At 34.6% G+C, this 15351-nt stretch overlaps 1 protein-coding gene across 11 annotated transcripts in view; it reads left to right on the forward strand.

The window, feature by feature from the left end:
• Positions 1 to 15351, forward strand: part of BIRC6 (baculoviral IAP repeat containing 6) — a 225829-nt gene that overhangs the window by 68630 nt on the left and 141848 nt on the right. For 8 of the 11 annotated variants that reach the window (XR_009248332.1, XM_058682986.1, XM_058682989.1 and 5 more), the window contains 8 exons: positions 176 to 354; positions 1351 to 1484; positions 2260 to 2421; positions 2519 to 2650; positions 3762 to 3859; positions 5256 to 5403; positions 6212 to 6345; positions 9595 to 9741. Coding sequence is in view for 10 of the 11 variants with exons in the window: in XM_058682986.1 (XP_058538969.1) it covers positions 176 to 354; positions 1351 to 1484; positions 2260 to 2421; positions 2519 to 2650; positions 3762 to 3859; positions 5256 to 5403; positions 6212 to 6345; positions 9595 to 9741 (1134 nt within the window). In the remaining variant the exon portion in view is untranslated. The remainder of the gene's footprint in view (positions 1 to 175; positions 355 to 1350; positions 1485 to 2259; positions 2422 to 2518; positions 2651 to 3761; positions 3860 to 5255; positions 5404 to 6211; positions 6346 to 9594; positions 9742 to 15351) is intronic. The other 3 variants (XM_058682987.1, XM_058682994.1, XM_058682992.1) reach the window with 1 other exon arrangement.

A 15351-nucleotide genomic window follows, 5' to 3' on the forward strand; every position in this document is an offset into this window, starting at 1 on the left:
ATAGCCCCTGTGCTTTTTGTTATTTTGCTACCAACATATGAAGGTTATTCAGTGATTAGACTCAATAATTTGAAAATTTGTGGAATTAATTACATAACTTGCTCTGTTAAGGTGAAAAACAAGTCGTTCTTTTGGTGATTTGGTTATTTTTCCCATTCTGTGTTGGCTCCTCTAGGTATGGCAGGAGGAAAATACCGTTCCTTTTTAATCCACGTCAAGGCAGTAAATGAAAGAGGAACCGATGAGATCTGTAATGGTGGTATACGCCCGGTAGTAAGACTTCCATCCTTAAAACACCAGAGTAACAAGGGTTATTCACTTGCTTCACTCTTGGCAAAAGTTGCAGCAGGCAAGGTATGAAGCTGTGCCGTTTTGAACTACAGCAGTGCTATTATAGACATGGTGGACAAGATCTGACACACTCTTGAAGTAGTATGACCCTTTATTGATTTTTCAATAGATACTTTGTTTATAATTTTTCCTTGCAGTGACTGACTTTAAAAATACAATTAAGAAGAATCTATTTTGAATTAACTGTAAGCAAGTGTTTATAAAGTATGCTCAGCAGAGTAATTGTTAGCAGATATTTCCCTTTATAATTGTTTTAGACCATAATACCTCTTTATTTAGGTTTTAGAGTTTGTTTCTATGTCCTTTACTGGTAACTCACCACTTTTTTTTGGCTAAACATTTGGGAGGATGCAGGAAGAGAAGTTGGGGAGTAATGTTAGAGATAAATCCTAATTTCAAGGTTGATTTTCTACAACTAGCTGTGTACCATGCAGTCTCTTCATAATTGTCTAATCTTGGATTTTCCTGAACTCTGGAGATTTTTGTTTCTCTATCATCATTATTCATAAGCAACAATAGCAATATCAGTAACACCAATCATCTTATATTTGTATAGGTCTTCCAATTTTTCAAGGACTTCTGTGTACTTTATCTGATTTAATCCTCAAAATAACTCTGAGGTAGGCAGAGCAGGTGCTATTATTATCTCCATTTTTCATATTGAAAGTGAGTGAACCTTGGAGATGGGGAGCTGTCGTATTTCATATCGCTTCTAAGTGCTGTGGCTGGGACTTGGACTCAGGACTTTGGCTTTCTAATCTATAATCATTGGGTTATTGCCTTTAAAACAGCCACTTTGTTTTTTCCCCATTATAAATACTGGGGGAAGTTAGTCATTTACTGAATATGAGGGTAAAAGCTTTCATTTTAATTTGGTATTTCTGTTTTGATAGTCATAATACAGTTATTTTCCTTTTTAAAAAAAACTTTATTTAAATGGTAAATGCTTTTTTAGTTTCATTTGTTTGTTCATTGAGTTATTTGTTTTTGTATGTTTAGGAAAAATCATCTAACGTTAAGAATGAAAATTCAAGTAGCGCCCGCAAATCTGAGAACCTCCGGGGCTGTGACTTACTGCAAGAGGTCTCAGTCACCATTCGAAGATTTAAGAAAACTTCAATTTCTAAGGAAAGGTAACCTCATTTCCTTCTTCTGCTATTCTCTTGGTAATAAATGTACAAAGGATGAATTCTAATAAACGTTAACACACACATGTAAAATTGAAAAAAAAATTTTTATGTTTATTTATGTGAGAGACAAAGTGTGAGCGGGGGACAGGCAGGTCAGGGGCAGAGAGACAGGGAGTCACAGAAACTGAAGCAGGCTCCAGGCTCTGAGCTGTTAGCACAGAGCCCGACATGGGGCTCGAACTCAGTAACCTCGAGTTCATGACCTGAGCCAAAGTTGGACGCTTAACAAACTGAACCACCCGAGCACCCCACACATAAAATTTTTAAATCTTTTACTTGAAAATTTTTGTTTGGTCCCCATTTCACTTAAGTATTTGTAATCTCAATGAGGGTATGAGTTATCTTTCTACTTCATTGGTTTATCCCAGGTATCTGTACAGTGCTTGGTATATACCAGGAATATAATATTTGTAGGACGAGGAAAGACATAAATATAATTTGAAGTTTTATTCACTCTTTGTCAGAATATAGTACATTATTGTAAACTTCATTTCTTTTAAAACTTTCTATAAACCAAGTATTGCTTATATGCTGTTTTGACTTTTTAATACCATAACCTTAAATTAATAGGTCAACATTCCATTGTTAATATTTAATTTTCAAAAACATATTTTAAATTGTGGTATTCATGATTTCAAATAACCAACCAGGTTGTGGTAGGTTTAGTCATAACTGTTCTATTTTGGTTGTTAATGTGTTTATATCTTCTGTTTTTTAGAGTGCAACGATGTGCTATGTTACAGTTTTCAGAATTTCACGAGAAGCTTCTTAACACTCTTTGTAGAAAAGCAGATGATGGCCAAATCACAGAACATGCCCAGAGCCTTGTGTTAGATACCCTTTGTTGGCTAGCTGGAGTACATTCGAATGGACCTGGAAGGTTAATAATTAAGATTTTACTAACAACTGATGATAGCTATTTGGAAATTATGAGTAGAATTTCAAGATGAGTCTAAACATCTGCTATTGTTTTTCAGCTCCAAAGAAGGAAATGAGAGCCTGCTTTCAAAAACACGAAAATGTCTTTCAGACATTGTGCGTGTATGCTTCTTTGAGGCGGGACGCAGCATAGCCCATAAGTGTGCCCGATTTCTAGCCTTGTGCATTAGGTTAGTGGTTTTTTAAGTTGAAAATACACTTTGTAGGTGCAGCTATAGTTTGATAGGTGATGCTGTGTCTGTAGTGTAATTTGATACTTGGTGAATGAATGTATAACAGAAGAATTTTCATAAGTTAAAAAAATCTCGAAAGTTGATGAGGGTTACTCAGTCTTTTTTTTTTTTTTTTTTTTTTTTTTAATATTTATTTATTTTTGAGAGCGAGAGCGTACCAGATGGCCTTATGTGAGGCTCAAACTCATGAACCAGAAGATCGTGACCTGAGGCAAAGTCAGATGCTTAACCAACTGAGCTACCTGGGCGCCTGAGATTCTTGTTTTTTTTTTTTTTTGTTGTTTGTTTGTTGTTTTTTTTTTTAAGTTTATTTACTTATTTTGAGAGAGAGAAAAAACACGAACAGGGGAAGGGTAGGGGAGGGGCAGGGGAGGGGAGAGAATTCCAAGGTCAACGTGGGGCCCAATGTGGCACTTGAACTCTGGAACAAACTCTGATATCATGATCTGAGGTGAAATCAAGAGTTGGATGCTAAACCGACTGAACCACTCAGGTGCCCTGAGGATTATTGAGATTCTAAGAATTTCAGGTTTTTAGGGGGAAAATGTCGACTTGCATAAGTCTTTTAATAAAAGAAGTCTACCAGGCTTCTTTACCTATTGGTAGCGTTTTGGGAAGTTTTGTAAGGGGAACCCTTCCCCCACTTTTTATCTTCCCTGATTGTTGTTTGATTCTTCACCTGAGGCATTATTCCCTGTTACGTGACATTCTTACCAGGTTTATTTGTAACGTTGTGTAGACCTTTCTTCTAGACCCTGAGACTTAAACCATCTAGGAAATGTTTAAAAACTGATAGTAATGCCTATGCCTGCTTGTTAATCCTTTTTGGTGAAGAGAATGGTTTAATGCAAAGGAAAACCGTGACAAAGACCTTCAGTATAATCAGTCCTTGTGTTCTTTCTGCATGTATATGGGGCTTTAAGGCAGATTTTTCTTGTAATCTGTATGAATACATTTTAAAATTTAGTTTTAGGTACTACAGCATGTTTAGGATTGAATTTAGACATTGGGTGATACATTTAAGTTTTTTTCTTCTGAATTTTTTCAGTAATGGCAAATGTGACCCGTGTCAACCAGGATTTGGATCTGTTCTGTTGAAGGCCTTACTTGAGAATATGTCATTTTTACCTGCAGCAGCAACTGGTGGTATGTGAAATTAGTTTTCTCACAAATAACAGTCATAGGAAATATCTCACAATATATTTGAGATTATGTAGTCAACATTTTCCCCTCAGTTATCCCCTCTTTTTTCTCTAGCTTCTCTAAGGGTTGGCAGATTGAGAAGGTGGGCAGATACTCTGTTCAGAAATACTGGTTGGAAAAAGTGGGAGAGTTAAGTAAATAGCAAGTCGTCTCAATTCATACGTTTTCTATACCTCGTTCAAATTGTTGATTGTTTGGTTGTTCACAGACTATAGATCACATCTTCCCAAATTGGCTAAAATGCCAGTAGGTGCCAGAGAGATGACCTAAGGAAAATGGTCCATGCGTGTATTGTGTGTGATTGCTGGGACTTTGGCAAACTAGAAAAGGGGCCAGTAGGTTTTTAAAGCACCTGAAGACTATAAACATGCCATTCAAGAATGAATGTGGAAAAAGAAAAGAATGAATGTAGTTATCAAGTAGCACTTTATAAAGCAGTCCCCCTAAAATAGCACATACATAAAGCAATAAAAATTTTACAAGTATTTTCAATGTTTTGTGCCATTTTAGTTGCTATAAAGAGCTACTAATTTGCCCTTCTAAACCTAACATTATTTTTTTGTAGACATTTTTTACAGTCTTTTGTTTAATGATCAATTTATTCAACAAGTTGTCTCAATGAGATAAATATATTTCACAAGGATTTGATCTTTGTGGTATTATAGAAAAATAGTGCTCAAAGTTAGTTGATAAGTGGTTATATTATCATTAATTTGGATAAAGAATCTATATTTTTCTTGAACATATTTTGGGTAAAACGGTTAACTTTATGTTATATAGAGTAAGATGTTTTGGACTTGGTCGCTCACTTTAATAGTCTTTGCAGTTTAAAGTTGTTTTTTTGAGGATGGTCTTCAAGATAGGATGCTTAAATTCTGGAGTGTACTTAGATATCTCAAATTTTACAGAAGAGCCTTAGAATACACCATGATGATCATCTTTTTAGCTGTGTTGGTCTGTGTCTAACTGGCGGTATAGCATAACTATATTTACTTGCTAGGAGCTCATTGCCATCCACTGTTTTTGAAAATTTTAGTGTAAACCAAACAGTATTTCAGGGAGGATCGTTTTCAAGACTTTTCTGTACTTTTCCAGCTATTCTAAAATGTCCCTTAGAGTCATCTCAAGTTAGTGAAAACCTGAATGACTAGGTTGACTTGATAAACTTCTTAAAAAATGGGAGATTCCCTGTCACTGTCCTCTTAGAGTCCTCCAAAGAGGTGGTCCTTCTTTGTAAGTTGTTTCGTAAGGGGACTTACTGATAAATATGTAATATGATGTTCTCTTTGTTAGAGAAAAATGAGGAAAAGAAACATTGATTTGCTTTTATTGTTTTCAGGTTCTGTCTATTGGTATTTTGTCTTACTGAATTATGTTAAAGATGAAGATTTGGCTGGGTGCAGTACAGCTTGTGCATCTTTGCTTACTGCTGTGTCCAAACAGTTACAGGACAGGCTAACGCCAATGGAAGCTTTACTTCAGACAAGGTATTTTAATATACGTAGTGACTGATAATGGATCTTTCAGGATATGATACCAGCTTTGCACAGAATTGCTAAAATATATATTTGCCTGCAAAAATTGATTTAATTCATGCTTTTCCTTTTTCTACATATTAGTCTAAGGTTTTCTTTTCCTCTATTTTCTCTGAAATAATTCCTTTTAACAATTTTGAAAGTCCTGAAGATGAGTATTCAGAGGACCAATTGTATTAAAATACTTAAAAGTGGTATTTCTTGCTAATTGAAGAAGCATAAGATAATTTCTCTACTGTTCAAACTTTGTGGTTGAAGTTCTATAAAGCGCTTACAGGCCTTAACTATTATTCTTCATCTGCTGGTTGATTTTTCTAAAAACTTCCAACATGATGAAACAATATTTGCAGTATTTTTATTCAACATGATGATTTTTTAATCTTTTTAGAGGAGAAATCTTGATTTTGATCAGATTTTACTCAAAGCCTTTGTACTTTCTGCTGAGTCAGTGTAATTAATGATGGAATTGAGGGAAGGGTGCCTGATAATGTCTTCCTTGCCTCAGTCTGCAGAGGAAGATTCAGTCTTGGTTCATTAGCTACCAGTTTATTGGAATCACATTTGTTGAGTCTCTGGCACCATATCTTCTGGAGTATAGGTTTCCAGGGAACATAACTGAGATTCACTGAATTTAGTGGGTTAAATCTGGTTAGTGTTTCCTTTTGCCCTGTGTCAAACTGCTTTCAAATGGAAGTAATTAGGTAATTTGTTAATTAGATGGCCAACAGGAAAATTGTTAGGACATTATTTTATTTTTCAGATATGGATTATATAGCTCACCATTTGATCCAGTCCTCTTTGATTTGGAAATGAGCGGCTCTTCTTGTAAAAATGTGTACAACAGCAGCATTGGTGTCCAGTCAGATGAAATTGATTTATCAGATGTCCTTTCAGGTAGTAACATGAAGGAATTTCTGTATTTTATTTCTTCTATTTAAGCTATCATTGACTTAATAGATTGTAGTTATGACATTCTGTTTTTAAAAACTAAAATTCTTCAGAACTTAACATCTGTGAATCATGAAACTACCTTTGTTTCTTAACTCCCCCCTCAGAAAAATTACTGAAGTTATTTTTTCAAGGGTTGTTTTGTTTGTTCTTTTGTGTTTCCTTGCATGTCAGTATGACTTTAATGCTCATAAGAGACTATTTAAAATTTGATTATTTTTTGTAGCCTTTCAGTTTTATTTGGTATGCCTTTGATGTCCCCAAAATTAAAGAATAGTTTCATATATCAAAAATAAAAATTAATGTATATTTATTATAATAAGTAAAGATGCAGACAGAAAAATAATTTTCTGTATCTACTGGCATACTCAGATAAACTTTGTACAGTGTTACATGTATTCTTGTTTACATTTCTGAAAGAATGCTTTTAGGATTGAGTGTATAACACTGTATAACCTTTCCAAGTGCTATAGTTTGGTGTTTATCTAGTTTTGTTAAATAAGCAATGACTATTTTATTTTTTGTTTTCTTCCATTTGAACTTACTACAAGTGTTGCTAATAAACCACAATGTTAGAATTTTTGGTAAATATATTAAGATAATTACCACATTAAATAGAAGTAAATTTGGGGGTTAATTTCAGTTTCTTTTACTTTAAAAGATGAATTGTGAGAAAAAGCAAATGAGAAAAATCAAATACAGAAATGTAAATAATATGTGAAGTGCCTAAATTCCAACCTTTCCACCGTCTTAGATTACCTTTGTTAACAGGATGTTTAGCTGTGTAGACTTGTTTGCTACACGTGTTCATGAACATTTTTAATGAAAGAGATCATACTCACTTACTGGTCTGTTACTTGCTTTTTAATGGCTTATGTTGCTGTGGATGTATGTGTCTTCCTCTGTTTGATGACTTAGGCTCTATTTTATGCTGCTCTATCTCTGTCCAAGTGACACATTAGTTTATGAGTGGAATTCAGAGGAAAGGCTAGAACTAGATGTATAGGTGTCTTTCTGTATACCAGATTCAGAAAGGAGAGAGTGTAAGGAGAAGACCGTAAAGCTCAGGTCAGGCCAGGGAACAAATTTGCTAGAGTAGCACATTCCGTAAAGAAGACCCAGAAGAAGGGACTTAGAAATCATGACGTAAGTCTCCATATCATTGTCTCGTTATTTTATTCCTCGGTATTGGTCCATGTGCAGTATTTGTTTTCTCAGTTAATGGTATCACTGGCACAAATCAGAAATCTGAATGTCATCCTTGATATCTCTTTCTCAGCCTCCACAGTGAGGCTGTCAACAGTGAGGCTGTCTCTTTTTACACCATCATATATTTCAAATCTATTCTCTTACCCGCCCCCCCCCCCCGTGATCGCATGATTACAGGAAAGCCAGTCATCTTGAATATAGACTACAATAATAGTGTTCTAACTGGTCTCTCTGCATTGCTCTTGTCTAACCATCTCCCACGCACCTCCTGTCTGGCAACTGTCAGTTTGTTCTTTGTAGTTCAAAGTCTGTTTCTTCATTTGCCTCTCTATTTTATTCCCTATGATCGTTTCCTTTGTTTCTTTCTTAAATTCTACATATGAGTGGAAGTCATATGGTATTTGTCTTTCTGTAACTTACTTCACTTAACATAATACTTTCTAGCTCCATTCATGTTGTTGCAGATAGCAAGATCTCATTCTTTTTTATGGCTGAGTAATATTCCTGTGTGTGTGTATGTGTGTGTGTGTGTGTGTGTGTGTGTGTGTGTGTGTACGTATGTATGTACACACCCCACATCTTCTTCCATTCATCAGTCGATGGACATTTGGCTCTTGTAGATCATCTGTTGTAAACATCGGGGTGCTGCATGTATCTCTCTGAATTAGTATTTTTGTATTCTTTGGGTAAATACCTACTAGTGCAAATGCTGGGTTGTGGGGTAAGCACTTTTTTTTTAATTGTATGATTAGTTGTTTAATGCCTGCTAACCTATTAACACCAAATATGTGTTTCATGAGACTGAGGCCTGTCTTTTTTTTAATGCATTTCCTATGTCTTGTATTAAGTAAGCGCTCAATAAATACTTTTTTTTTTTTTTTTAAATACATGTCAAGTCCTGTGGTGTGCACCAGTGAAATGTTAGAGAACATGGTCATGACAATTTAGTCTTACATTTAATCCTTCAGATGTTATTAGCTTTTGTATCTCCCCGTTCTTTGCATCTTTGGTTTCTGTTTAATTTTATCTGTTCAGGAATTCTGTTTAAAGCAGTACTAATTCCAGAAAATTTGGACAATACCAAAAATAACCCTTTTCCTCCATAACACATACACTGTTAATTCTTTTGTGTTCTTCCGTCTGGCCTTCTTGCTGTGGTTTTACTGTATGTAGTTGTGATCATGTGAATTAATTTAATTTAATTTAATTTTTCAACTACATGTGCTAACTTAAACTACAGTTAACCCTTCAGCAACATGAGTTTGAAGTGTGTGGGTCCACTTAATGCAGAACTGTTTTCGATAAATATAGTACTGTATAATACTGTAAATGTATTTTCACTTCTGATTTTCTCATTAACACTTTTTCTCTAGTGCACTTTGGTGTAAGAATACAGTATATATTACATAAGACATGAAAAGTATATGTTAATCATCTCTTTATATTACCTATAAGGCTTCTGGTCAACGGTAGGCTGTAAGTCGTCAAGTTTTGCAGGAGTCAGAAGTTACATGTGGATTTCTGACTCTGCGCTGGGTTGGCACCCCCAACATTGTTCACCCTCAACATTGTTCAGGGGTTTTTCTATGGTTATAAAGTAGTAGTCCTCATTCTAGAAAATTGATAATATATATGAAACATAAAGATTTATTTATAGATAAATTTGGATAATATTTTAGAATGTTTCTTTAGTTTTTATTTAGTGTCATATTTATACAGTTGACATCACAGAATGTATTCTGATTTTATGCATACTCAACAGATTGTGTAATAGCTAATATTAGTAGCTGTTTTATTATATTTTATTCATTTAAAATCTTGATCACTTGTTGCTGTTTCATATTAATTGAAAGGCCCTGTATGAGGATTGTGTGTTAATACATCTTGTCTAATTAAAATTGTAGTAGCAGGTGTAATTTTCCATAGGACTGTTGCCTTTTCAAAATTTATTTACATATCATAAAACTTGTCTCTTTTCTGCAATAGGAAATGGAAAGGTCAGTAGTTGCACAGCTGCCGAAGGTAGTTTCACATCTCTCACTGGACTTCTAGAAGTTGAGCCCCTGCACTTTACTTGTGTGTCAACTAGTGATGGCACCAGAATAGAAAGGGATGATGCAAGTACGTTTACTGGTATATACCTTCTCTTATTATACACTCTTTTTATTATGCATTTTATGCTGGCATAAATACAAAGTGATATGTAAGTAATTAAATATCAGTTTATGTTATTTATAAGTTCCTTTGGTGTCATGTTAATAGAAAGTTATTAATAGGAGGGAAAATTCTTAAGTATTTTTGTGTTCTTTTCTAAGTCAATTCATAGCACTTTTTTTCCTACCTTCTAGAACATATCACACATAACAAAATTAAAGGGAAAATTAAAAGGGACTGCATTTCCTTTACCCAGCCTCAATACTCCTCAACTATTGACCAGTGTTATGTGCAGTTTTGGCATTGTAATGCTATTTCTTGCATTTAAAGTTCACAGTATGTTTGGTAATATCGTTGAGAAGGTTGAGAAGAGTGAAGAAGGAATACTGTTTTTCCAGCTAGTTTAAAGCACCTTCAGACATATGAACCAATATTTTAGTGTGTTGAATATGTGGTATTATTGATGTTTGTAATGAATAATCAGTGGGAACTCTGGTTTTTTTTTTTTTATAAACCTTCTTTTCTGTGCTTTTTTCTCACACTGTAAGTAAGATAAGTGTTTATTTACAATTCTGTGTTGGCACAAATAAGTGAAGTTTTTATAATTAAAAATATTAGGGTTTTATCTTTATATTACAGTTACAGAAGAGCTTGAATATTGTCTTGAATGAATTCTGTTGGTGGTTTTGTGTTTGTGGTTTTCTTTTTGTTTTCTTCAATAGATTAATAGAAAGGAAAAACAGTTTGAGAAGTCACCAAACCTTTTAAGAAGGTTTTTTAGAAGAAATTTATCAGGGCACCTGGGTGGCTTAGTCAGTTGAGTTTCTGACTTGGGCTTGGTTCATGATCCTGGGATTGTGGGCTTGAGCCCTGCATCGCACTCTGCACTGAGCATGGAGCCTGCCTGGGGTTCTCTCTCTTTCTCCCTCTGCCCCTCTCTCCAGCTCGCTCTCTCTCTCTCTCTCTCTCTCTCAAAAGTAAATGTTTATATGTGTGTATGTATATATATGTGCATAAATTATCAATTCTTTGAGTACCTTTTTATTCAGAATCATTTTATATCTTCCGATTGTGGAAGTAATTACTAAGTGAAATCCTTTGCTTACATAATTTACCTCAGAGTTTTTAATTAAAATCTTACACGGGATGCTAGAAGGATCGATTTTATTTGTGTTAGCTTTCTTGGATTGTTATAGTCATTTTGTAGAGACATTTATTTACATTGGAATAGAAAAATGCTGTGACAAGAAATTGCACTTTCAGAGAACTCTTTTGTTATAAATCAGACTCTTTTGGAACTGTCATGAAATTAAGGATCTAAAATGCATGTGTTTGAGTAAGTAATGCTTTCAGAAGGTATAAAATTTTGTAATAGATCACAGATCAGATTTGAAGAAGAGAAGTATTCCTCACACTCCCTTTCATCTCCTACAAAGCAAGCAATGGAACCAGCTTCTTGTATTTTCAAAGATAGTATGCAATCATATATGTATTTCACCCAGACTGAAACCATCACCAGCAAAGGGGTTTTTATTAAATGTTAGGGCAAAGTCTTTTTTTTTTTTTAAGTTTATTTATTTATTTTGAGAGAGAGAGGGAGAGAGAATCCCAATCAGGCTCCACTCTGTTAGGGCAAACCCCAACTCAGGACTCAAGCCCACGAACCACGAGATCATGACCTGAGCTGAGATCGTCAGATACTTAACCAACTGAGCCACCCAGGTGCAGTGCAAAGTCAACTGTGATCATAAGGTGCCAAAAGGTGACTATAGTCTCTCAACTTCCTGTTTACTTTTTTCAAAACATACTAGCTATGAAATATAATGCTGTTATGAAAAAGTGCAGAAAACAATTGTATAACCCAACAATTTATGACAAAACAAACTGTCCATGTGATCACCAAATCAAGAAATAATTTTCTGAGGTCCCTGGGTGGCTCAGTCAGTTAAGTGTCCGACTTTGGCTCAGGTCATAATCTCACAGCCCATGAGTTCGAGCCCCACGTCAGGCTTTGTGCCAACAGCTCAGAGCTGAATCCTGCTTCAGATTCTGTGTGTCTCTCTCGCTCTGCCCCTGCCCCTCACTCTCTCTCTCTCTCCCTCTCTCTCTCTCTCCCTCTCTCTCTCTCTCTCTCTCACAGAACTAAAAACATACAAAAAATTAAAAAAATTTTTTTTCCAACACTCTGAAAAGTGTCTTCATGTTCCCTTCCAGTTATTTCTCCCTTACTCTCTAAAAGGGAAACATTGTTCTAACTTTTAGAGTAATCTTTTCTTGGTGTTTCTTTCATTGTATAAACACTTAGTTATACATTTCTGAATACTTGTTGGATAGGGTCTACATTTATAATCTAAAATTACATTTAGGTGTTTTTTGGTCTGCCTTTGGTTCAATGTTACGATTGTTAAATTTATCTATATCAGTGCATTGTAGATACTTGGTTGTTTTTTATTGCTGTTTGAGATTCTGTTGTCTAAATAAAAAAAATTATGTGCCTACTGTTGATAAGTGTACTATTGATTGATATTTGGGTTGTTCGATTATGGTGCTTTTAGTACTACTGAATATACTGTTTTCTTGGAAATGAATGTAGTAGTTGATTTATTGCTTCATGGGTTTTGCATATATTCAGCTTTAGTAAGTAACATTAAAGAAATGCACTTCTTTTTTTTTTTTTTTTTTTAATTTTTTTTTTTTTTCAACGTTTTTTATTTATTTTTGGGACAGAGAGAGAGACAGAGCATGAATGGGGGAGGGGCAGAGAGAGAGGGAGACACAGAATCGGAAACAGGCTCCAGGCTCCGAGCCATCAGCCCAGAGCCTGACGCGGGGCTCGAACTCACGGACCGCGAGATCGTGACCTGGCTGAAGTCGGACGCTTAACCGACTGCGCCACCCAGGCGCCCCAAGAAATGCACTTCTTAATCTCCAAATATATGAGGATTTTCTAGTTATCTTGTTATTGATTTCTGTTTAAATTGCATATGGTCAAAAATTACTCTGTCAGTCTTGCAGTCTGTGTTGGGAATTGTAGAGGATCAATTTTTATATAACTATTCCATAAATATGTGAAAATAATATTTACACTTGTTGGTAAATTTTGCTGTGTCCATTCAGGTGGATTTGCTAAATGTGTTATTTGAATTCTGTCTTTATTGATTAATTCCTTGGTTTCTTTTAGTTCATAAGATCAGTATGTTAAATTCTTGTCACTGTGCCTGTGGATATTTAATTTTGAGTTTCACCAATTTTTATTTTATGTATTTTGAAGTTACCATACAAATTTAGAATGATTGTTATCTTTCTTGTGAATTGAATCTTTCATTATTAGGAATTATGTCTTTATCCCTGGTAGCTATTTTTTCTAAAATTACTTTGTTTGAAATTTATATGCTTTGTATCAGCTTTCTTTTGGTTACTATTAATAGGATAGATATTTTTCCTTCCTTTTACTTTGAACCTTATTTTTCATAGCCAGCTTATAGTTGCTTTTTTTAAATTGAGTCTGATACTTTGTCTTTCAGTTGGAATATTTATTTGCATTTAATGTAATTACTGATGTATTTGTTTTTAAATCTTTTTTTTTTTTTTTTTAATGTTTATTTATTTTTGAGAGAGCAGGGGAGGGACAGAGAGAGAGGGAGACACAGAATCCTGTATCTGTGGCACAGAGCCTGACCCGGGGCTTGAAGTCACAACCTGCAGGATCATGACCTGAGCCAAAGTTGGATGCTTAACTGACTGAGCTGCCCAGGCGCCCCTAAATCTGCTGTTTTTAATGTACGGGTATACTACTAGGTTTTCTCTTTTGCCAGTTAGATGTTTTTTCTCTTTCCTTTCCTCTTATTCTGGGTGATTATATTTTGGGGGGCTATTTTTCTACTCTTTACTCTTTTTAGCAGTTATCCCAGTGGTCATAATATACATATACCCTTTATACATTCAGAAGTCCAATTACTATTTGTACTATACAGTGCAGATATCTAGAACGTTTACCACCTTTCTGACTTGTATGAAGTTGTGCTTTTATACCTTAATTTTATGTGTATTTTAATTCCCAAATGTATTATTACGGTTTTTATATTCAGTATTCATTTGGATTTATCTCATTCCATTTTAATCCCTCTTTTTTTCCTTTTTGTCATTTGAGTTGCAATCAAGTATGATTTTCTTTGTTTGAAAAGTATTCTGTAACGTCTGTTTTTATTCTTGTCTGCCCATGGTGAATAAACTTAGTTTTGAAGGAGGAAATTTAAAAATTTTTTAAAATAATTAGGTAAATAAACCGCATAGCCATTATCCACGTTCCAGTATTATTAATGGTTTTCACATTTCCTTTATCTCTGCTATTTTTTCTTTGCTGAAGTACTTCAAAACAAATCCTAGACACTATATCATTATTCCTTTCATATATATATGAAAAGTACCTTAAATAGCTTAAACAGTGTGCATATGCTCTGTAATGACTGATGCAACATATCCATTTTTATCATAATCATAGAAACTATAATTTGTCCTGATCGATTTTTATCATAACCAACTAAATTAGCATAATCATTTTCATGGTACAGTTTGTTTCCTATACTTAATTAAATTTGTCTGAATATTTGAATAATAAATTTTACATTGGTTGATTAGATCCAGAGGTGTTCTCTTCATTCTTGAAGTATATTTTGACATGTTACAGAATTCTAAGTTATTATTTCTCTTAGTGATTTAAAGATAATTTCTTGTCATTTCCACTGTGTCAGTCTTATTATTCCTTTTTTAAGGTCACTGTCAGCTCTCAAGCTGTTTTTAAGATTCATTCATATTCTTTCCCTGTCCACCGCGCGCCCCCCGCCCCCCACCCCCCTGAGCATTTTTCTTTGATTGTCCTATAGATGGTTTCATTTGTACTTACCCTGATTAGGATTCATAGGCCTTCCTGAATCCTTGATAACTTCCATCAGCTTTAGAAAGATCTCAGCCATTAACTGTACAAACAGTGCTTCTGCCTTGTTTTCTGTATTCTCTTTTTGGGTTTCCAGTTTCATGTGTTAGACCTTACCAGTATAAATGATGTAATTCTCAGTTTTTTAAATCTCTCCTTTTACTGTGGCTATTTGCTTCTAATTCATCTTAGTTTACTAATTCTCATTCTCTATTATTAATGGGAAAAATCTACCCTTCCTCCACTCTGCTGTGGTGTTGTGTCTGTTAAAAATCATGTCTGCTGTGGTGTAGGTCTGTTTTTGTCCATTGGTCAATTTTTCTAGCCTTATGTTAGAAATAGAAATGCTATAATTGTCTTAATTATTGTAACTTTATATTAAGTCTTGAAATCTGGTAGTATACACTCATCAGTTTTGTTTTTCTTTCTTTTTTGGTAGATTTAAAAAATTGGTATAAAGTTTGTTGTGCAGTCATCATCACTTTCTAATTCCAGAATATTTCCATTACTCCACAAAGAGGTTTTGTAGTCATGAGCAGTCACTCCTCATCGCCTTTCCCCTCCATCGCCTGGCAGTCAGTAATCTATGTTGTGTCTCTATGGATTTGCCCACCCCATACATTTCTTATAAATGTAGAATCATATAGTTTGTGGCC

The sequence above is a fragment of the Neofelis nebulosa genome, chromosome 9, assembly GCF_028018385.1.
Source record: "Neofelis nebulosa isolate mNeoNeb1 chromosome 9, mNeoNeb1.pri, whole genome shotgun sequence".
Lineage (NCBI taxonomy): Eukaryota > Metazoa > Chordata > Mammalia > Carnivora > Felidae > Neofelis > Neofelis nebulosa.